The following is a 23,082-nucleotide window of genomic DNA, read 5'->3' as shown; positions in this document are numbered from 1 at the left end:
CTTGTCGCAGGATTCTGCAATGTCCTGTGCATTCATCGATTTCGCTTTGGGAAATTTGCAAATTTGGCAAAATGTCAGGTATATCGGGCGGTGTTTTTGTCCTCGTTGCAGATGGATTACGCTTAATGTGACCGATTGGCCAAGGCAATAAAGTGAAATTACTCAGACGTGTCAAGGTCAGAAAGTGTTTCTTTCAGCAATTTCACATTTTGTACGTACATTTCGCAAATGCTAATTTTTAAACTGAGTTGAATAGATTTAAGTACCAATTCATGTTGAAAACATTTAATTTGTCGTTTTTGCATTTGAAACAACATGTTTAATATAAGAATTTTCTTACTTATTTTCATTGTTAAATAGTAAATCAACTGCATTTAAAATTTAATATAAGTTGTAAATTATTTAATAATATTCCATAAACATTGTCGGTCAATCAAAATTTGTATTTGAATTTAGCGGGCGAAACGCGCTCACAATTCATTAAGCAGTGCAATTGAACGAAACGCTAAGCAGTGCAAGCTGCTCCTCAACAAGCAGTGCGCGGTAGCAGTAGCTACTACAGCAAGCAGTGTATACGAAGTTAACGAAAAGATCGAAGCTGACTAAAATGGTTTGACTTGCCAGATCGGAAATTTCTTTTTCTTTTCCTGTAAAATGTTATCTGATTAATATAATTTAGAAATGCGTTATATAATTTCAGTTACCCAGTTATAATTATAGATAATTTTAATAGTTGTTGTTTTCTTGTTGTGTTGTTAACTACGACTAGAATTTTAAAACTACATTCAACGGACTAACTACAGCAACCCACTACTATAAGAAGAAGAAAAATTCCACTTAATACGTTTCGTGGAATTGTCGATCACTTTCCTTGACACTTACCAAACTGACTTCGCATCCAGGGATACAGTGGAGACGGCATCCCTGAAGATTGCGAACTCGGGTTTTGGGATGGCGGCGTATGTTGTCCAGGATGACCCTGATGCATCTGCGGCGGACCCTGTCCAGCGCCCGGATGCATCATAGCCTGAGGTGGCGCCACCACGGGTGGCACACCCGTCTGCTGTTGTCCGTACATGCCCATGTTGTGATGGTTCTGATGCACCTGCGAAAGATCCCGATGAGAATGTGTTACAGAAATGAAGGAGAACCATCACCAGAAACGGAACCAAATGAAATGATGAGCAAAGGGATTAGGATGCTTACCTCTGTTACATCGGGAACGCCAACGTCAGTGTAACCCAACTGGAGAAAGCAGCGGTGGAGAGAGTGAGAGTGAGAGAAAGGGGAAGCGTTTAGAATGTTACAAGCGGGGTCAGTGGGGGTCAAAGAAGGCAGAGCAGCAAATAGAATTTATATTACAACTAATATGATACTGCCGCTTACCTGTGCCTGCGGATGACCCATGTGATGGGGCAGCGCCATCTGTGCGTTCATGTGGTGTCCGCCCATCTGATCGACCAGGGGCGGGGAGCCTCCCTCTTGCACCAAGCCCAGACCTCCGACGGCTGCTTGCAACTTGCAACTGGCATAGACGACGGGCTGCTGTTGTTGCTGCTGCGGATGTGTCACCTGTTGCGTCACCTGAGGATGCTGCTGCTGCTGAAGCTGCGCCGCCTGCTGCGCCTGTTGCTGCTGTTGCGTCTGTTGCTGCTGCGACTGTTGCTGCTGCTGCTGCTGCTGCTGCTGCTGCTGCTGGGCAACTGCCACCAACTGGCCGCCATTTGTCTGCGCCTGCGGCATCACACCGCCCACCTGACTGGAGGGGCTGTCGGGACGCGAGTAGCCCTGATGTTGCTGCTGCTGCTGCTGGTCCATGCCCTGGCCGTTGTAGTAGGGCATGCGATCGTAGGGCGGGAAGCGCGGGTAGGGCATGTTGCCCTGCTGATTTGGATTCTGGCTATAATGATGCATCTGCTGTGCATCGAGATCGGTGACGCCGTTCCCCGGATAGTGGCCATGGTGCATATCCGCTCCCATATACGAGTTTGTGAAATATGACGTCATGCTTTCGCAATTATTTGTACTCATCGTCATTTTGTTGATGTTGTTGTTGGTGTTGGTGTTGCTGTTGGTGTTCCTGTAACTCTGACTGTGACTGTGATCGTGATTGTGACCGTGACTTAGTTGCTAGTGACTGTGACTCGACTGCGTGTGCTTTTAGCTACTTCCTATATACAAAGTAAACTGCAAAATGTTCCGTTTTAATCAGTCAATCTTTTTTTTTTAAGACAATTCCCTCAAAAAACTCACCTAAATATCCTTTGAACACTTAAGTACAATGTACAGTTGCTGCTTAATCTTAGTTTTGTATGTGTGTGTGTTTGTGTGTATGTGGGGTTGTGTGAGGTATAAAATGATTTCCGTTATTTGCTCCTCCTTCCTCCGTTTGGTAGAAAATCCGTTGCTGTTGTAGTTGTTATTGTTGCCTAAATCCTTAAGTAGCCTTAACCTCTAATTGGTATTTTTCAATTTTGATTTTGAAACTCTGCAAATAAATAAATACAAATTCGAGATTTAGTTAATGATTTCTCTTTTGTTGTTCTTTTCAGTTCAAAGTTTTGTTTGAAAATGCGCTTCAAAGCTGGCGAAGCATGTGCTTAGAGCTCTTTAAAACATGTGCCACACAATCTGTGGCATGACTCTTCTGATAAATTGTTTATGCTACGCTTTGACAAATTCTCAAAAATCATTTTGGAGATTTAAGAAAAGTACGCAATAATAGAGAGGGAGAGAAAAATAAAATATTAATAAAACTATCATATTTTATTCATTTGAAAACATCATCAAAACAGCAAAATTTGTTTAAAAATTCAGGATGAGCTGCCTATGTATAGGCATTTAGTTTAAAATAAATTCGAACAATATATCCGAAATTTTTAAAATAACCTATGGAATTTTTAAAGATTTTGTAGATTAAATGATAGTTTCTTAATATAAGTTTTGCATTGTAACAGTAATGTCATTCATTGGCTGGCTGACAAGCTGACAACATTCGTTGAATTTATGAATATGAAATCAATTGTGTTATCCCCTTTTGACCTGACATCCTTCCGGTCAAAGTGATTTAATTTCCTGGCTCATTATCACGAGTCTCTGACCTCATAAATCAAAACTCGAACAATGTAGACAGACAGAGACAAGTACAAACACACACACACACACACACACACACAGTGAGAGACAGACAGAGACACACGTTACATGCCATGCATAGAGTAGAATGCATGCATCTCCCTGTCTCCCTTTCTCTCGCTCACTCTTTCTCCTTCTCCGCCTGTGCTGTGTTGGTGGTGACAACCCTGCCGAAAAACTAACTAACGGTAACTTGTTGTCGGAAATGAAACTTTTGCAACTTTGCAGAATGGACAAAACGCAAAAAGAGAGAGGAGAACGTGAAACTTTAAAATATTTTAGCGACAAGCGCTGCTTGCATATTTTTCCGCCTTTTCTCCCGGGTTTTCCCTTTGGCATTCTCCGGCCAATGTATTTGTATTGTCTCTGTATTTATGTATGTGTGTGTGTGTGTGTGTGTGTATGGCATTCTCCTTCTCTGCGTTATTTCGCTATTGTTAACGAAATAATTTCTTGCGTCGGCAACGTTGCTGCCAAAGCCAAAGCTTCCCTTTCAATTACACATTTCCCGATGACGGTGGACGGGCTGGGCGCGAAAGGACAATGCCTGGCGGAAGGAAGCTGCGCCCGGCGAAAAGCCCAAAGCCTCATCCCCCAACCCACCAGCCTCTTCCAGCCGACATTGAAACGGATGCGGGTAAAATCGGTGGCTCACTCTGCCTATAGAGATGCCCACAAACGAGTATACGATATGTAGGTGGTTATCAGACATGTGCCGGAGTGGGCGGGGAGGGGAACTGCAGACGAGACAGCAGCCTTGGCCATGGCGGTTGGACCTTGCAAACAGTATGGGTCCCTGGACGGAGGGGCGGGGTGTAAGGAAACTCACTCAAGCACGAGCGAGATGATAATAATGTCTGATGTGTGTTTTGTGCTGTTATGCTCGTTGTTGTTGTTCCTCTGCCATGCCACTTATTGTTGTGCGAGTGTGTGTGTGTTTACTTTATGATTTATGTTTGTCTGATGTGATTTATTCAAGCGAACAAATGCTAAAATTTGATTTGCAATAAAAGATTTGCGACCAAAGAAAAATCATACGAAATGCTTTAATTATTTATGTCTTCAACTTGAATTAATAATTAAATTCATAATTTTAACAAGCTGCTTTGCATTAGAAACTGCAACATTGTCTATTTACTGAAATATTACATTTAATTTTATAGTCTATTTTCTGCTTCTGTTGCTCATATGCAAAATATATTCGCAGTGTTTCGTCAATAAACATGGCATACTTTTAGGCTGTGTCGTATTAAGCCCTCTAGCGGCGACGTGTTAAAACTGGTCACGTCTTGACAGATGTCGCTTTTGCTGTGACTGACAAGTGGCGCCCTCTAATAGCTTATTATGAAACTATCACTGCTGACACTTGGCCTAACTTATTGCAAAGGAGCAAAAGCAACAATGCTGAAGGAATTATGCTCGACTAGCAGATCCCCTTTTTGGGCGTTGAAGTATTTATTATAGATAAGTAAATAAAAAAATGTTTTTTGACTCACAAATATTAGTGATAGAAAAAGTTTCACTAAATAGGAAAACACATGTATTGTATAATGAGTGGTTCTAAAATATATAGATTGCCGGAACAAGCAATGCATACACACATTTAAATTGTTATTAATTTTGTAAAATAAAGTTTCAAAATAGCTAATTGATTTTTTGGCCAAGTGCGTTGTTATTAATAGTGAGTTTCAATATTTACTGATATTTATTAATAAATTTAATTATTTTATTTATTTTATTTATTCGCATTTTCATAAGTCACACACCACGGTGCAAATGCTCATGCAATTAGCCAAGACAGCAACCATAGTTTCAAGCCCAGCCCACTTTCACACACACACACACACACTAATGTGTGCGCATGGCATATGGGCAGTCCCGTTACCTGTTTAAGTCGTCAACGACAACGACAGTTGCCCGCCCCCCTCCACCTTCCACCAGACAGTTAATTTGAGAGCTGCGCATGCAGCAACAACAACGAGAGCAGCCAATCCATCAAAGGCGACAAACAGCAGCAGCAACAACAACAACAACAACAAGAGCTCAGCAATGCAGTTAATCAGTGCACACATCAACACACACACACACACACTCATACGCATGCGCTGTCTCGTGATGGAATGAAAACGAAAATGAAAATGAATGATTTCATTCTTCAGCCATCAACTGCAGCCATTTTGATTTACGATTGCGTCGGTGTTGGCGTCGACGCCGACGTCGACGTCAGCTTCAGCTACTGCGTTGATGTGCTTCTTCTTCTTGCTAGTTTTGCATAGCGGCCATGCGAAGGCGTCGCCCGTCATCGTTTGCCTTTGTTGTAGGCTGTAGTTGTTGTTGCTGTTGCTGTTGTTGTTGTTGTTGTTGTTGCTGTTGTAGTTGTCGTTGTTGTCGGCATCATCAGAGAGGCGCTGTTAGCCAAGGCAACGGTGAACTTACAAAAGATAGTTAGCGCGAGTTATCTCTTAGATACACAGATTGGCAAGAGAAGGGAAGGAAAGCAAAGAGAATGGACTGAGAGTTCTCTCAAGCCTTAAGTTTAAAATGTTCTGCTCGGCTGCTTAAATTACCGATTTGCATTTTATTTAAATTACAACTAATTGGCCTAACTAAATTAATTATGAAAAAGCTATTGGGAAATTCTGCCTGCTTAGGAATTAGCGTGTAAGTTCTTTACAAAGCACATGTTGAAAAAAATCAAAATCAACATAATAAAAAGATAAGTAAGATTAAAAATTCCAAAATATTAAGAACAGTGTAATTGCAAAATAAAATGGCATAAAACTTCTTCAAATAATATTTTATTTAAGAAAATATCTAAATATATCTTCAAACTAAAGCATTTTGTTTAGTCTTAGTTGTGCTTTTAATATATATTATCTTATGTATATCAGATTATCAGAATCTTTACCCAAAAGAACAACATATTCATCACGCCTTTAAATAATGCGCTTGGAAATTAGCAAGTATTTATAATTATGTCCATCTCAACTCTAACAAGCCGCTAAACAAATGACCTTGAAATATTACCCAAAATACTCGGGCAAAAACATGTAGTAAGTAGTTAAATGCAAGACACGAAAAACAAAAACAGAAACAGAAAAACGAGAGAACAAGAAATAAATAAGCTGGCAAGTTGAAGCACGTGCTCAGGGCGAATGCCAGAAGAGTTTATTGTGCCATCAACTAAAGGAGCAAATAAAATTTTATTACCACTATAAATTTCAGCACTTGAAGCGCTCGACCAAGCGCAGGTTCTTCTCCTGTCCTGGGCTGCTCTGGTCTGGTCTGAGTTGGTCTGACTTGGCCTGGTGCTGAGGATAAGCCCACGCGATTTAGCGACGGTGTTGCATAAAGACGAATAACGTGAGAGGCAAAGGCAAAGAAGACGGAAGAGGCAGGGTCTCCAGAGAGAAAGAGAGGGGGGGAAGAAGTGGACGCAGCAAGGCCTGCATTTTTCTCACATTTATCTTTTTTCGAGTCCTGCGTTTTATTGCGATTGGAAATTGAGCTTGTCAACGCGGCCGTACGGCAACGCTTGGCTAGTCCGGCTATCAATGAAGGAACAGAGCAAAAGAATGAGGTGTGGAGGGTAGGGGAGAAGGGAACCGTCTGCCGACGGCCAGTCGGCCAGTTAACGTGGCCAACAGCTGGCTCGACTCTGTTGTTTTTGGGCGCGCGCGCTGCCCGCTGATAATAAAAATGTCAGCCGCTTGACGATTGCCGGTTCATAAATAAAGTTTTGCATTTGAATTGGAAATTGGTTATTGACAAGCAAGGGAGAGGAGAAGAAAGGGGAGATGGAGAGATAGAGAGGGAATGGTAGCAGAAGCAGGGGAGCATTGGCCAAGTTTAGAGGCAACAAGACGCATTTCTTACATTTAATTGGCGCTATTTAGCATTCACTAATGGACATGGCACAGTGTGAAGCACCTGCACAGCGTCAGTTGGGAATATGCTGAAAGAAAGAGACAGAGAGAGTGCAGAAGAAAAGGAAGAGGAAGAGTTGACTGATAATAAATCTAATTGACACATTTGCGCCGGTAGACTGCATCAGAGGTATTCCCAGGACAATTGACATGACTCCAAAGGCGACTCTAACCAATAATATGTGAGTGCGTGCAATTAAAAGTGCACTGCATTACTAATGATCGCACAGGATCGGAGGACGGCACAGTCGGTGCAGCCCCATCGATCAGCCATTGCTGTAATTATGCCTAAAGAGTTGACAATCTACACACAACAAGCAAACACAACAAAACACAATACATAAATTTCATTTACGATCATATCGAATCATGCATCGCAACATGGCACTTGCTCGTCCATCGTTGGATCGTTGAATCGATCGATCGATCGATCAATCTTTTGGGCCCATTGCCTGTTGTGATAACGCGCCAGGGGGAAGATTGTCAAGTGGATGTGGATGTGGCTGTGGTTGGGGATGTGGTTGGGGATGTGGAGCTGCTGTCTGTACTGTCCACACTGGACTTCATCTGTGTCTTCAGCCTGTGTTGATTGGCAGGCTAAAATGCGCTGTTGCCTATTGGAAATTGATTGGCAACAACATGGCCAGCACACTGGTTCTGGTTGTTCATTGTTGTTGCCGTTGTTGTTGTTGTTGTTCGTTGTTCGTTGCTGCTGCTGGTTGTTGTCCTCCATCAGTGTTGTAATGAGCAATGCCTTCATTACAAGCCACAATGCGTAAACGCAATGCACGCATGCGCATTGCCAGACACGGACATAGTCGCAGTTGTAGTCCAAGTCTGGGCCAGATTCGACCAGCCAGACAAAACACGCACTCACGCACGCAGCAGCAGCTCACGCACGCTAAAGGGGGATGGGGATGGGGAAGAGAGAGGGGAAGGAGATCTGTTGCAGCTTTATCGACATTTTGTTGCTGCTCTTGTTAAGTGCAAATGCAATCGCTTGTCGTCTGTTTTTTTCCGCTTCTCTTTTTGCCTTTTTTTTTTTAATGAGAGCGCAAGTTTAAGTACGCTTTCCCTGTCGCATCCCTCTGCCCCTCTTCCACTGCATTATTGTTCCACAATTGAATTGTTAAGTGCGTTCGCAGTCTGCAACAACAACAACAACCACAACAGCCTCGTCGACCATTCCAAAGTGACTCCCCCTTAGCAGTTGGCAGCCCCTGCAACCAGTTAAGAGTTGCCAGTTGCTCGATTGCGTGTGAAAATTATAATTTCGTGTGTGCACCACCAAACCACCGAACCACTGAGCCACCGAGTGACCGCTGTGTCTACAGTGACCACAACACTACAACAACGACAAAGAAACTTAACTTTAAATGTTGTCAACAATTTGCAAGTTTTTGGTTTCAAGTTTCTGTTTGTATCGAGCAACTTTTAAGTGTTAATTAAATTTTATTTTATTGCGCAAATGAAAGTGAACACAATTTAATGTTGTCTCCACTTTTTTCTCAAGTGTTGTTTTTTTTTTTTTGTACCCTAAATTCAAGTCTCAAAGCCATAAATAACATATTTTTAATGGTTGCAACAAATTAATTAGCTCTGTCTGACTGCTCTGAAGTCGTGTTAAAATTTAAAAGGCTAAAGTTGATATTTGCAACAAAAAAAAAAAACAAAAAAACTAGTTATTTCTAGCAATTAGACTTAACCTAAGAATTTCCTAACTTTCGCTTTATTTTCATTTTTTTGCGTTCCTTTAAATTTAACAACTTTTCTCACCTTAAATATAAATGTTACATGCATTGAACAAAATTAACAAAAATAAAATATTCATATATAAAATGATATTCATTTGATGGCAAAATCAATAGTTCCAAATCAAGCATAAAGAAAAACTCTTCAACTGACAACTTTTTTCTAGATTTCGCAAATAAAAGATTTTTAGCCTGTATCAATCTTTAATATTATAATAACTTAAATACGTTCTCAGTCTTCTTATTAGTGTTATAATATTATATAAATAAATAATATTATAATTATTAAAAAATATCTTTTTGTAATACTAAAGAGAAAATTTGTCTTCGAATTCTATCTTACTTCCTTTAAGAACTACTTTACCTTTTGGAATTGTCAGCTGAAATGAAATACGAAAATCTCTAAATAGAGATAGCAAAGCGAAAACAGTTAGATACCTAGTTGGACTCCCCATTGAGAGAGCATAGAATCAGCGGGACATAAGGTGAAAGTTGGCATTGCATAAGAATCAAAGCCAAAGATATGCAATTGTGAATAGTTTTCTCAAAAAAAAAAAAAAGAAGACCTACAGACAAAAGGAATTGCGTAAGACACCGTCAAGGCCCCGAACTCGATGACCCGCAGGTGCTCGTAGAATACCTGAGATACGGGCCGTGAAATTGGACGGACACTCACCAAAATAGAGCAATTAACCTTGTCTACGTGACAGCGAATGTCTTTAGGCCCTAACTAAGTAGACACGTTTGTCATTCGGCTCGTTTGCCTAATTGTCATCTAGTGCCTGCGATTATCGGAGCGTGGAACTGTGGAACTCGTAGTGCCGATGTCATAAATCCAACACGTAATTGTCATATGGTTTAATTTAATTAACTTCAAGCAGCAATTAATTCACTATCGAATAATCTGTATTTCATTGCGATGACGACGTCAAAAGTATCTATCAGAAGAACAATGAATAGGAAAAGCTCTGAGAGCACATTTAAGCTTTAAGCAGCTTTAATTGAATTGATTGTTAGCAATTAACGAAGCTTTTGTAGCAATAACAAAGTTTCATTTAAGTTTGAATATTTCTCATCCCATTAGGATATAAGCTCTCTGAGTGCAGGATCTTTTATAATTCACCCAACTTTGCTGTCCATCTTTAGCCCTATTAACAGTGTCATCGTCATCTGCAGCCATGTGCTTGCCTTGACTTGCCACTTCCACAAAATGTCGCTGCTCCCTGCTATATAGACGCTTATTTACTTATTCAAATCGTTGAGATTTCCCCCCATCGACCGTTTCATTTCCATTTCCCATCGCATGTCGACTGACTGCCTCACTGCCTGTCTTCCTCTGCCCCTTCCCCTCTCGCTTTGTCCTTCTGTCTTTCTCTGTCTCTATCCCTGTCCTATTCAACTTGCCGCCTGACACTTCTCTGACAGCGACAGGCCATGAGCAAAACTTTTGTTCTATATACACTTTTTCCTTCTTTATTTTCTGTGTCGCTTTATTCAGAATATGAGCAAAGCCAAGTTGCAAAAATGCTGAAACAAAAAGAAAAGAGTCGCCCAGAGTCAGAGTTAGAGTTGGAGCTGGAGATGGAGATGAAGGCAGAGCCAGTGAATGTCATGACAGGCTCAGTGACTTCGGGACCCGGACCCGGACCCGGCCAAACTGAATACTGAATTGCTGACTAACAGCCCTGTCGCGAAATATGAGTCCATTTCAGCGTAAGATACACAGATACACAGTAACGCGCAGTGTATCTCTCGGATACGCAAAGTATCTTGGCTATAAAGGGATGTGGCACTCGCTTCGATTCGATTTGGCTCCACTGTGCGCACGTGCTTAAATACTTTGGCAACAATAACAACAACAAAATGAAAGAATACTCTTCAGGATGTGACACAAAATGCCGCCATCGTCTTCGCTGTCATCATTGTCTGCTTTAAAGATTACACAAAATATTTGTAAAAATACAAAACACAACACAACAAGCTGACGGGGGAACTGCGGGGGCGTCTGTTCGTCTTGAGGTTCGTGTTGGGGTTGGGGTTGGGGGGGCTGTACAAAAAATAAACTCACAGCTTTACAGAAATAACAACTGCGGAGGCAGCCGGCGCACAACATGAGAATCAAAGAAAAGCAAAAAGAAAACACATGAAAATATTTACAAAATATTTTCCACTTCAACGAAATGGAAAACGCGACCGCCCCAGTCGCAGTCGCAGTCGCCGTCGCAGTTACCGTTACCGTTCCCCACCCGTTGCTGCTGTTGCCGTGACACGACTTGAGTTGACTTGGCTTTTGTGTGTTCCTCTTGCCCCTCGCAACTCGTCCCTCCACCACAGTCCCACTGCCGCCCCCTTTTCATCCCGTCTGCCTGCCTGTCACTTCGTCTTTCCGTCTAGCAATGGCTCGTTGGCTCCGTCTTGGGCGCGCCCGCGTCGACGTTGGCGGCGCCGCCGCCTGCCAACAACAAAAAGAGAATGCAGCGCAGCGTGAAATGCCTCGGGAGCAACACCAGCAACACTTGCAACACCAACAACACCAACAACATCAGCAACAATGCAAATCAAATGCGCGCCAAAAAAACAGACAAAAAAAAAACAAATTGCAAACTGAACTTGACTGAGAAATCAGCAGCAGCAACAACCACAGCAACAAAAGCAATGCGCACAGTGCAAAATGTATCTGCAACTGTAAATGTATCTGTATCTGCATCTTTAGCATCATGAGGTCTTCTCTTAAGTGAATTGTGTGAAAGAATAAAAACATCAGAGCAAATGCACTGGATAATTCTGAATTGAACTGCACACTCCATAAATGTATCTTTGTATCTTTTCTGTTTGCATTGCGGCTAAACAACTTTTTTAATTGATTGCTGCACTGACCCACAAATTTACAAAATGCGCTGGCGCCAATTGTACTCAAATCCTAAAAGATAATTTTTATTTGGAAGAAAACCTGTTGAATGTGTTATCTAATTAATTTTGTACTGGAAATAAATTGAGTTGTATTTTAAAAATGTATTATTTTGTAGTATCAATTTCCCTAATTAATCAAAGATGCGTTCTTGACATTTTAAATTAGTAATTTTGTACAAAATACAAAAAAATTTATAAAAATAAAAGATATTTGTTTTAGCAAAGCCAAAAAGTGTATAGTTGAAGTCCAACCCTTTTTATGTTAATTTGTAATTAGTTTTAGTCTCCATGAGTAAAGTATGCTATCAACTTATCTTATCTCAGCATTACGACTATGCCTTAGTAATTTCTCAGTTCCATTTGGCTGTCATTAAATACTGGAAAGAGTCACACTTTTAACCAACCCATTCAGTCTCTTATATTTATGCTAATGTGGCTGAGCCTGGCCCCAAATCCCTTTTAGAGGACGCACTCATTGCCCTCCCGAGACTGATTCCCTCACTGTCAGCTCGTGGCCTGCTTAGTCCTCCCAGACATTGTGCCATGATATGATAATTATATATGTTGCCCACAAAAAGCACACACAAAATGTTAAATTCATATGCAAACGGCCGTAAAACTTCAACACGGCAGGAAGCACAGCAACAGAGAGAGAGAGAGAGTGAGAGAGAGTGGGAGAGAGAGAGGGAGAGAAGGTAGGTTAACATGGAGCGACAACTACAAGCTAAAATATAAAATGGAAAATGTGTGAATATTTCATTTGGTTGGCTGTGTGGCAAAGCCAACACAAAAAACATAGCACCGAGCGGTTCCAAATGCCACATGTGGCAACTTGCAGCAGCAACAACAACAGCAACGCACACGTCAATGTTAATTTAGTCAACGCCACAAACAACGTAACACAACGAAACGGAACACAACAACAAATGAAACAATTCCATTGGGCATTGTTGTGGACACACACCCCACAACCCACCCCCACCCCCTATCCTTGTCTGCCTGATTTCACATGTGCTTCTATGTCAACTTTCATGAAATTAGTTGGCAACATGACGAGCTGCCAGCGTCGCCGCCCTGTGGCACAAACACGCCCATTAACAGGCGTCGGGAATCAGGGAATTCACAGTACCAGCGAGAGGGGGCAGGGGCAGGGGCAAGGGCAGTGGTTGTGGCAGTGGCAGCTATGCCTAATGCGCAGCTGACACCTTGCCAAAGTAGTTTTCGCTGTTGCTGCGAGCGGTTAATTTACAGAACCAGCAACAACGCCGCACAAAAAGCAACAGCAACGAAGCCGAAATGCTGAGGTCCCATTGGGGATTTAACCACCTCAAAGCAGGCCTCGACAAACGGGACTGGCGCCAGTGCCACTGCCACTGCCTTTGCCCCTGGCCACGCCTCGCTTACAGCTTTAGCTTCAGCTTTGGATTTGGCTTCAACATTGGACTGCGCACGTGTTGCAACACCGCAGTGGCCACCGACGACGTCGTCGACGCTGCGGCTAATGCCACAAAGCGACGCCTGGCAACGGTTGGCGTTGGCGTTGCTGTTGCTGCTAATTAAAAAAATTTCACTCACCTCGGCCTCTTCCTTGCCACACTGCCACCCAGCCCCCCTCGTCCTGCGGTTCTATTTAGTCTAATTATTACAAATGGCTGAGAACTAAAAACCAACTGCAAATATATTATATTATTTACCCAAAATGCAGCCACAATTTAATTAAGCCAAATTAAAATGTCGTTTAAATGTAAACTTGCCAAATGCATGAGTTTGTATTATATATATTTCAGTATTTTTCTTTCGGTTCTGGTATCAGTATCGGTACGTAACGGTACAACAAATTAATTTTAAAGCATTTTAAAATGTTAAGATGTCATTTTATATTAAATATGTCATGAAAATAAATAGCTAGACCTAGAGCATAAAAACTTTTGGAACGAATTTAAAAATATTTGAATGCAGAATGTATTTAGAGGCCAAATCATGATCAAAATGAGATTCCGCTTGAGAATCGGTTCAGTTTTGATCAAGTTATGACAGTTTGAAATTGGTCAGACTTCGGATTTAACCACTTTACAAGTACAAATTTTTGTACAATTTGACATGATTTTTTACAAAAAATTGAAAGGTTTCAGAATCAAGTTTAAAGTGTTTTTTTATACTAATAACGATATAAGGTGTTGATTAAAAGTGAAAACTTGAGATTTAAAATTTTGAATTTTCGAAATTTCAAAGGGGGGACCCTTAACATCGAAATCGAATCTTGGTCGAAAATAATGAAATTTTCTAAATGAACAAAAATTGAATACAGAATGAATTAGAGGCCAAATCATGATCAAAATGACGTTCCGCTTGAAAATCGGTTCAGTTTTTATCAAGTTATGACAGTTTGGAGTTGGTCAGACTGCGGACTTAGCCACTTTACAAGTCCAAATTTTTGTACAAATTCACATGATTTTTTACAAAAAATTGAAAGGTTTCAGAATCAAGTTTAAAGTGTTTTTTTATACTAATAACGATATAAGGTGTTGATTAAAAGTGAAAACTTGAGATTTAAAATTTTGAATTTTCGAAATTTCAAAGGGGGGACCCTTAACATCGAAATCGAATCTTGGTCGAAAATAATGAAATTTTCTAAATGAACAAAAATTGAATACAGAATGAATTTAGAGGCCAAATCATGATCAAAATGACGTTCCGCTTGAAAATCGGTTCAGTTTTTATCAAGTTATGACAGTTTAAAGTTGGTCAGACTGCGGACTTAGCCACTTTACAAGTCCAAATTTTTGTACAATTTCACATGATTTTTTACAAAAAATTGAAAGGCTTCAGAATCAAGTTTAAAGTGTTTTTTTAAACTAATAACGATATAAGGTGTTGATTAAAAGTGAAAACTTGAGATTTAAAATTTTGAATTTTCGAAATTTCAAAGGGGGGACCCTTAACATTGAAATCGAATCTTGGTCGAAAATAATGAAATTTTCTAAATGAACAAAAATTGAATACAGAATGAATTAAGAGGCCAAATCATGATCAAAATGACGTTCCGCTTGAAAATCGGTTCAGTTTTTATCAAGTTATGACAGTTTGAAGTTGGACAACTCTTTGACCTAGCAACTTTACCTCAACGGTACAAACGTTTCGGTATTCGGTTCTTGACACAGAATTTTCATTCCGTTACGGTTTCAGTTCCGGTATTAAAAATTAAACAGTTAGTTTCGGTTAACGGTTCCGGTACCGGTTCCGGTGTTATTTCCTAAACTTAATTATAAATTTCGAAAAGAAAGAAATTTAAAATATTATCAAGGAACTTTATATCATATCCAGAAACTTACGAGTTTCTACAATTTTCAAATGAGTTTAATAATGTTTATAAAAATGAAACTCTCGTGTTCCATCAGTTCTTCCTTAACTTAAACAGTTTTTCCTATATTAATTATTTGCTTTTAACAAACCTATCACCTAGCCAACTAGCCCAATCAAAAAAGAATCCTGAATTTAGCAGTGCTTAACACTCCCTTCCTCCAGCTCCGCCTCTGCTACTACGAAACATAGCTGTTTAATCGATAAACACATTTCAACTGCAATTTGGCTATCGGTTTTTGGCAGTGGCAGCCGGAACAACAACAACTTGTAGATACAATATGCTCAATGGCCTTGGTCACAACGAGTTGTCCCCACATTAGATACAGATACTGAGATTTAGTTGTATGCTCCCGGGAGTAGTCAACTGTGTATGTGTGTGTGTGTGTGTGTGTGTGTGTGTGAGCTGCGATAAATGCGAAACGAGCAGGAATCGATGGTAAGTTCCATAACCAACGCAACAACGCAACAAGCACTGCTGACCAACAGCTAAGAAACTGAAACTGATGGCAACCCTGGTCAGTCGGCCTGTGCCCGATAAGCCAGGCGGCTTCGGTCCAGCTGGCCAAGGCTCCGGTCAGCTCCTGGCCATATGGATGGCAAACTAAAAATGGCATTAAAACAAACGTAATCGCAGCCGACGCACAGCTCGGGTGGATTTTCATTTTCATTTTCACAGGCGCAAAACGGGAAAACAACCCCGTCCACGGGGTAAGTTTTCCTCTAACACTCTCTACATGCGTATGTATGTGTAGTTTGTGTGTGTGTTTCTTATGGGGTGGTTTTTATTGGCTTACAACTGCGTTTGCCTGATCTGTGCTATTGAAGTTTTCCCATTTTCATGGCGGGGTCTAAATTGACGCGGGAAGGTGCAGAAACGCACATATATTTAATTACTGTATTCGAAGTGAATTCTAAATTTCGGATTGCATTTTAATGGGTTTGTTTTTTCGCTTACATTTCGAGTTGCCTTAAGAAACCTTTAGAATTCGAGTTGCAGAAAGATGCGAAGATTTACCTGAAATGAGAGGAGAACAATTGGAGAATGGTGAATATAAATCATTTGAATTAATTATAGATCAATTTATAAATGTATTTGTTAATCAACTCAATGGAATAAGAAAATCTTTATATGTATATATCTATTATTTTACTAGACCTCGATGATGTCTTTCTATTTCCCCCTTTATAATTAATTCAATTCAATGTGCCGACTTTATAATCAATTAAAGCCACATATAAGTAAGTAATTGTCTCTTGTTTATGTTGCATGTCATTCACAGTTTCCGCAGAGCCGGCACAGTTTACACAATTTCAAGCTCGATTGCATCCAATTCCCGTGTTCAATTGGTCTGGCTATGAGGCACTTAATCGGCTGTAAGAAGCAATTAAGAAAAAGTCAACTGCAGAAGCAACCGCTAACTGGCAAGTGGAAACTGCTAACCAATTCCATTCAAGCTAGCAAGCCAGCAACTTGGACAGAGTGTTGATTAAGCAGCCATAAAAATCATGGTGCAAAAACAGCAACAACAGCAACAGCAACAACAACACTTGCAGATGGCGGGAGAATGAAAAAATTACTTAATTAGCTGAGTCAGGAGATGCTTGGCCAACTCCTCCAGTGCCAGAGCCAGGCCAGCAGAAATGGCAGCAAAAACGTCTTCGGGCCAAGTGTAAATTGAATGAAATATTCATGCAGAGATTTCTGGATGTTGTCGGATACCCAAAATTGGCAACGTTCGTTGATGTTTTATTGAATTGAAAATCTCATTATCACCTCGACGCATTCTTTGAATGCATTTCTGGACCACTTCACAGTCTCAGTCCTTGTCCAGATTCGAGATTCGAGAACGGAGAATGGAGAACGGAGAACCGAGAGCATCGTCATCGGAATCGTCAGATACTCGCAGCTAATTATCGTAATTATTGCAAATTTACAAATTGATATGAAATTGATTAGTGCCCCAGTGGAACGTCGCGACGTTGCAACGTTGTCCAAGAAGACAACTTGGCTGGCAGCTTCCCCGAGATGGGCAACAGTTGGCCAAACTTGTTTTCTTCTCTTTTGGCAGACAGTCTTTTGCTTTTGGCTTTTGCCTTTTGCTTTTAATAAATGCATTAAAATGGCCAGCAAAAATGCTAATTTCATGGTGAGAATACCGCAAATGGGCAAAAAAGGTGTTAAACTCAAACATGTGACTGTTGTCAGCCCATTAAGGAATGTTTTCTTATAAACAGAGTTGCCATCAAAGCATTTATAAAACCATAATAATAACTGAGGGAACCTTATTTAAGCTTGGAGCCGTATGAGCTTTTTAAAAATGATAACTATTTGTGTGTCCCTAAATGTCTTCTTTAAAATTCTCAAGATTCACACTATTCTTTATACAACTGATAATAATTGCCTAGAGTTGCCACCAGTTGATGCTGCTGCCACATGCCACTTGCAACTCTATGAAAACTCGCCTCAATTTGTCCAGTAAAAATGTCGCGACGTTGGCGACGATGCATAAAGAAACTCTCATGGTGAGAACAAATTTTTCAATTAAGCCATTAATTCACTCTGCGCCACACACAAGCAAATATATACCCATCACACACACACACACACACACACGTGATCATCATCATTATTAGCATCATCATCATTGGCATTGTCGTTTGCCGTTCCTTCTGTCGCATTATTTTATTAAGCATCCACATTCGCATTCACATTCACATTCACATTCACATTCGCATTCACATCTACATTTACAAACATCACAAAGTCCAAGCGATGTCTCCAATTCAAATATCTCTGACTCGCTCTCTCACTCTTGTTTCCTCTTGTTGCCTGTGCTGCTCTCGTTGTTGTCATTTCTGTTGCTGTTGTTGTAGTTGTTGTTGCGGTTTATTTGCTCGTTGTCCACTTTTACGCAAATTTTATTCATGTTTGTCCCTGTCTCTGTCCGTCCCTACTCGAAGTTGTTCTTGTTGCTGTTGTTGTTGCTGTTGCTCTGCCCGTTTTGCTCACATTGTAAAGTTGTCGTCACAAAAGTTGTCCGTTTCCCAAGCTCTTAACCAAAATATTCTCCCTGGCATCCAAATGAAATGAAATTATTTCAGCGCTGAGTTCTTAGCCGATCTGCGAGCTGAGATGATGATTAAGTGAATTGTTGCTGGCATATTTAAGATTAGTTTTCGAAGCGAATGATATTAATTTGATAGAGAGCGAGAGACAGAGAGAGAGAGAGAAATTCAGGAAGGGTGAAATAAAAATCATATGGGAGTTATAGAAGTTTCGAACACTATGTGCGAATTCGCCTCATCTTTCATCTAGGGGAAAATCTGAGATTTTTTCGGTTTGTTAACAGTCAGCTGTTTAGTAAAATAATTGTTTAAAATGGACAAATCTACTCAAAGTAAACTGCTGCTAAAATCTTTCGGAATAAAATTTGTTAAATTTGATCACTTTTGGTCGCTATATCAGTCCTTGTAAAAATTTTACTGTATCTAAAATGTTTTCTATGTTTCTTGCCGCATAAGAACTCTAAAATCATATTTGAGCCATCAATGCGGCAATCGATAACTCAACTTTCCCATCGACAGCTGCGGCTTTTGGCTCTTGGCCGTTGTCTGGTGGCAGGCACTGTGTGGCCAGGGGATTGGGCATTCAGACAGTTACTAATTTTCAACACCTTCGCCTCTGGTGGCTCTGCGGGTTGCCAGAGACGTCGCCAGTTGTTGGCAACTTGGTGGCGAGTTTGTTGCAAGTTGTTTGCTTGGTGTTCATGCAAATGGAATACTTTTCACCTGCTTCCTTTTCGGGCTGTCGCTGGAAAAGCTCTCTGCGTGTGTGTGTATGTGTGTGTGTGTGTGTGTGGCATGCATGCGTGTTGTTGCTGGTGGAAATTGCATGTTATTAGCATTAGCCGCATACACGATCCCTTCCACTGATACCGAACCATATTTTATTTATATGCGACTACACTTTTTTTTTTCTTCTCATACAAAATTTGCGCGCTTAGACGTTTTATTTACCAATAACCAACGAGCAGGCACCACACAGCACCACCGCAGAGTACTCCAACCCACCTGGCACCACCCTAACCACTGGTATATCCACTGGCCGGGTTGGTATATGGAAAACCGCAACAGTGTCGCAGCATAATAAGAAGACATTACACCAACAACAGTGGTAACAACAGCAGCAGCAACGACAACAACTAAGTAAAACAACAGCAACAACCTTTGCGTGCCAACATGCAATTTCAATGTAAGCGAACCGTTGCCGAGGGGCTGGGGAAGGGGGAATAACACTCGTCTATAAAGAATTGTGAATAAATTTCCAAATAACAACCAAGCGATGAATACGCACAGTGAAGCAAACTCATTGAATAGAGAATATTATTAAATTAGACAGTAACATTTTTAAGAGAATATTATTAAATGAGACAATAACATTTTAAAACGCTAATGAAAAATATAAAATATTTAAAAAAATGTTTTTCTGATGAATCCTGAAACTCGATTTTCAATCTTTGTACTGCTTTTAATTTGCACACAATTAAGGAGAAATATTAAGTAACTGAACTTATGCATTTCATACACATATGTGCATATGTATATTTCTTATATTTGATAATTCACATTCATCATAAGAGTGTTGCTTCACTGTGCTCATGTTTATATATTACGTATACGCCACGTGTTAAATTCGAAGAGTCGCACGGACTCAAACGGTTTTGTGTTAGATATTTTGTGAGATTTCAACGATGTGTGTGCAACTTTTGCCAGCGAGAGCCCTTCATCAATATGACTCCTCGCCCTATTCCCTCGTCCCTCAGTCCCTGGAACAATCCCAACCAGTCACGGGATGCCGCAAAACTTTCTGTTTGTTTATCATTAAGACATTTTACACTTTACACGGGGTTGCCTTTCATAATCTGCTGTTGGCATATGTCCTCGTATGAGATTGTCTGTGTGAGCGTGTGTGTGTGAGTGTGTGTAAGTGTATGAGTGCAGGATATTGGCGCCGTTGGCTGTTTGTGCTGAGGATTAAGCGCCAGCCACAACCAACTGCGACCAACTTGTAACTCTCAACTCCCCACTCTATTACTCCGCCTCTCTTCTCACTCCCCCTTTCCCCCCTTTCCCCTTTAGGGAGTCATGTGCGGCTTACATGGCCACGACTCGTTGCAAAGCTAATTACAATAATTTTTCTAATGTTGCTTGGCATCAAATTTGTAACGTGACGGGGCGATAGGCATCTGTCCGTTCGATTCAAACAACATGACAATTTGCAGAGTTCGACACGAACACGAGGCCAACATGGAGGCCAGTTGGAGCCAAGGAGCTGCAGATGGGCAGAGTTGGAGCCGGAGACCAGGCTAGAAACGTGTGCAGTGATAAGAATCAGTGGATCGCTGTTGTCAATCACAAGCTTCACTTGGCCAGAGAGAGAGACGTGTACTCTGAACTAGAGATGAGCGCAAGTCAAAGACTTATCGATGCAAAACAAAGCTATAAATATGTTTGATAGACTTTTAAGATCGTATATTAGTCCGAACACATTCGTGTCACGACACGCGCCCATCTCTACTACATGTGAATACAACTATACAACTTGTAAGTACTCTTTAACGAGTAACGAGTAAGCTCGGGTCGCTTCATTTGAAATGCGCAATAGACGCCGCCTCATTCAAGTCCACGTCCACATCGACGTCGACGTCCGACCGCCCGAAAGTGTTGGCAATGTGCGCCGCCGGTGGCATTTAACCGCTGTAAATGAGTTTATCTGGCGCAATCAGCAATTTTCGGTATCCGCTTTTGAGTCACAGTCCCAGACTAAGACTCTGACGGAGACTTGGGCAGCGACTGAGACTGAGACTGAGACTCAAGTCGAAGCTACCGACGGATTCGTCGCCAGCGTCGCTGCGCATGTGCAGCTGAATGTTAATTAATTGAAATGTACTCGACTCTCACGGCAGCGACAGCAGCGAAGAAGACAGCGCCAGTAACGACAACCACAACCACAACGACAACGACAACAGCAACAGCAACAGCAACAACAATGCACGGCAGCAACAATAAGTATACGGCATGTGGAACAAAGTCAAGCTCCCCATTGGCAATCGCGATCGCTGGCGATAAGCAAATTGCAGGCGCTGCAGTTCAAAGGAAAACGACAATTATGCGACACTAAAAAGCCGATTTTGAATTAAAACAAAAGCCTTGAAACGTGCCACAAGGGGGTGGGGGAATGGAGGTTGTACTGAGTCTGAGATGTAGCTAAAAAAAGATGGCGATCGAAAGTAAACTGAAATTGATATGAAAGTGGGTGAATTGCAACACAAAGGAAATAAATTGAAAGGGTAAATGAGTACGATATAAATAGGATTCATTAAAAAGTTCAGAATATATTTTAATTAAAATTAGAAACATATTTAAATCAAATCAAATTTACAGAGCAAAAACAAAGAAAACCATTTATGGTTTTAGCTTTAAAATTTAAGTTTGAAGTATCTAAATAGTAATAACTAATAATAATAATTGTAAAAATGATCAGGTAAATCAGAAGCATATGTAATTGAGAACAAATCTGATAAACAATTCCCTAAAGTTAATAAAAATATCAATTCCAAAACAAATTCGATTACTCGTTTTACTTAATTGCCAACAATATTAAGACCATCGTATTGAAAAGATCATAGATAATTTATTTTTATTACAGTGAGGCTAAAAATACGAAAGGAACTGTGACTGAAATCGAATCACTTTATTTGTAGCCTCAAGTAACTGCTGCTAATTGCATTCACTTAGGACAGCTCCTACGCCTAATCCTTGCCAGTGGCTTAAATGTCCACTGCCACTGGCTAATGACCCATTAATAACAGCAACTAGTCGTACAACAACTGCAACAGCAACAACAACAGCAACATCAAGTGGAACAGCAACAATAGCACTCTTGGCTAATTAAGTTATTTGCTGCTAGTTGGCAACTTGTTGCCGTCGGCATTCGGTTGACATTCGAGTGCAATTGAGTTAATCCCCCGGTAAGTCGCTGCCTGCACTTGCCCCATGCCACATGCCCCATGCCCCTGGCCCCCGTTGTGTTGCACCGGCAACTCGCATTGTGCGCTCGCCTTATTTGTATTGGCCACAACAACAATATAAGACAAGTCAGTTGTCTCTGCGTTGGCGGCTCGCCGTTCGCCTTGTACATGTATGTTAATTTGTTGGCGTTGGGATCTCTTAGCCATCTTGAGGCTCGCTTTTGGCCTGGTCTAGCAGCGCGTGTCATCATTAACGTGGCTTCTTTCCTGGCTATTGTTGGCCCTTTTGCATTGTTCCAGCGCCAGTTCTCTCATCCCTATTCCTGTTCCTTTCCCTTTTCCCTATCCTGTTCGCTTTCCCTACATTAATATGCCCAGTTGCCAGTTGCCGGTTTCCATTGGCCATGTGCATCTTATGAGACGGCGACCAACAATAGCGACCACATTAATGGTAATGGCAACACCAGCGGCAACAACAAATGCAACAACAAAAGCGACAACAGCGACAGTTGTTTAACAAAACTGACCCAAAAACTAAACGGGCAACAGGCAACATTTAACCACACTGAGCTGATGCTAAATAAAGTGGCCCAAACAGTTGACCAAAAAAAATTTTAGCATTGTTCAATTTCAACAACTAAGGTTTAAAATGTTAACGAAACAGAATAATAACAGATGTGTTAGAATAATTTAAGGCAAAAGGAACAACTGTAATTCTTGGAAAGTAAAGCTTACTAGAATAATTTAACTTTATATAAAAAATAAATGGCGAACAAAAATATATATTTTTAATGATTTCAAAGCTTTAATATTTTTTGTAAGCTGAGGTTGTTGACAATGTTTTTTTTTGTATTGATGATATAAAGTGTTAAAAAATCTATTAAATTGTTCGACTTGTAGTTTAGTAGGAATGTCATTTATATTTATGATCTTTATGTTTACACTTAAAGCTGCTTAGATTAATTT

At 40.7% G+C, this 23,082-nt stretch overlaps 1 protein-coding gene across 1 annotated transcript in view; it reads right to left on the bottom strand.

Moving 5' to 3' along the window:
• The window catches only part of LOC117789610 (homeotic protein antennapedia), a 118,417-nt gene that overhangs the window by 11,952 nt on the left and 83,383 nt on the right, over positions 1-23,082 (bottom strand). The window contains exons 3-6 of the mRNA XM_034628658.1: positions 2,254-2,488; positions 1,387-2,187; positions 1,207-1,245; positions 883-1,105 (exon numbers count right to left, since the gene is read on the bottom strand). Coding sequence (XP_034484549.1) covers positions 883-1,105; positions 1,207-1,245; positions 1,387-2,037 — 913 coding nt within the window. The 5' untranslated portion in view covers positions 2,038-2,187; positions 2,254-2,488. The remainder of the gene's footprint in view (positions 1-882; positions 1,106-1,206; positions 1,246-1,386; positions 2,188-2,253; positions 2,489-23,082) is intronic.

This window comes from Drosophila innubila, assembly GCF_004354385.1.
Source record: "Drosophila innubila isolate TH190305 chromosome 3R unlocalized genomic scaffold, UK_Dinn_1.0 2_E_3R, whole genome shotgun sequence".
Taxonomy (NCBI): Eukaryota; Metazoa; Arthropoda; class Insecta; order Diptera; family Drosophilidae; genus Drosophila; species Drosophila innubila.
Note: the sequence above shows the minus strand (reverse complement) of the source record. Positions and strands in the feature narration are given on the sequence as shown.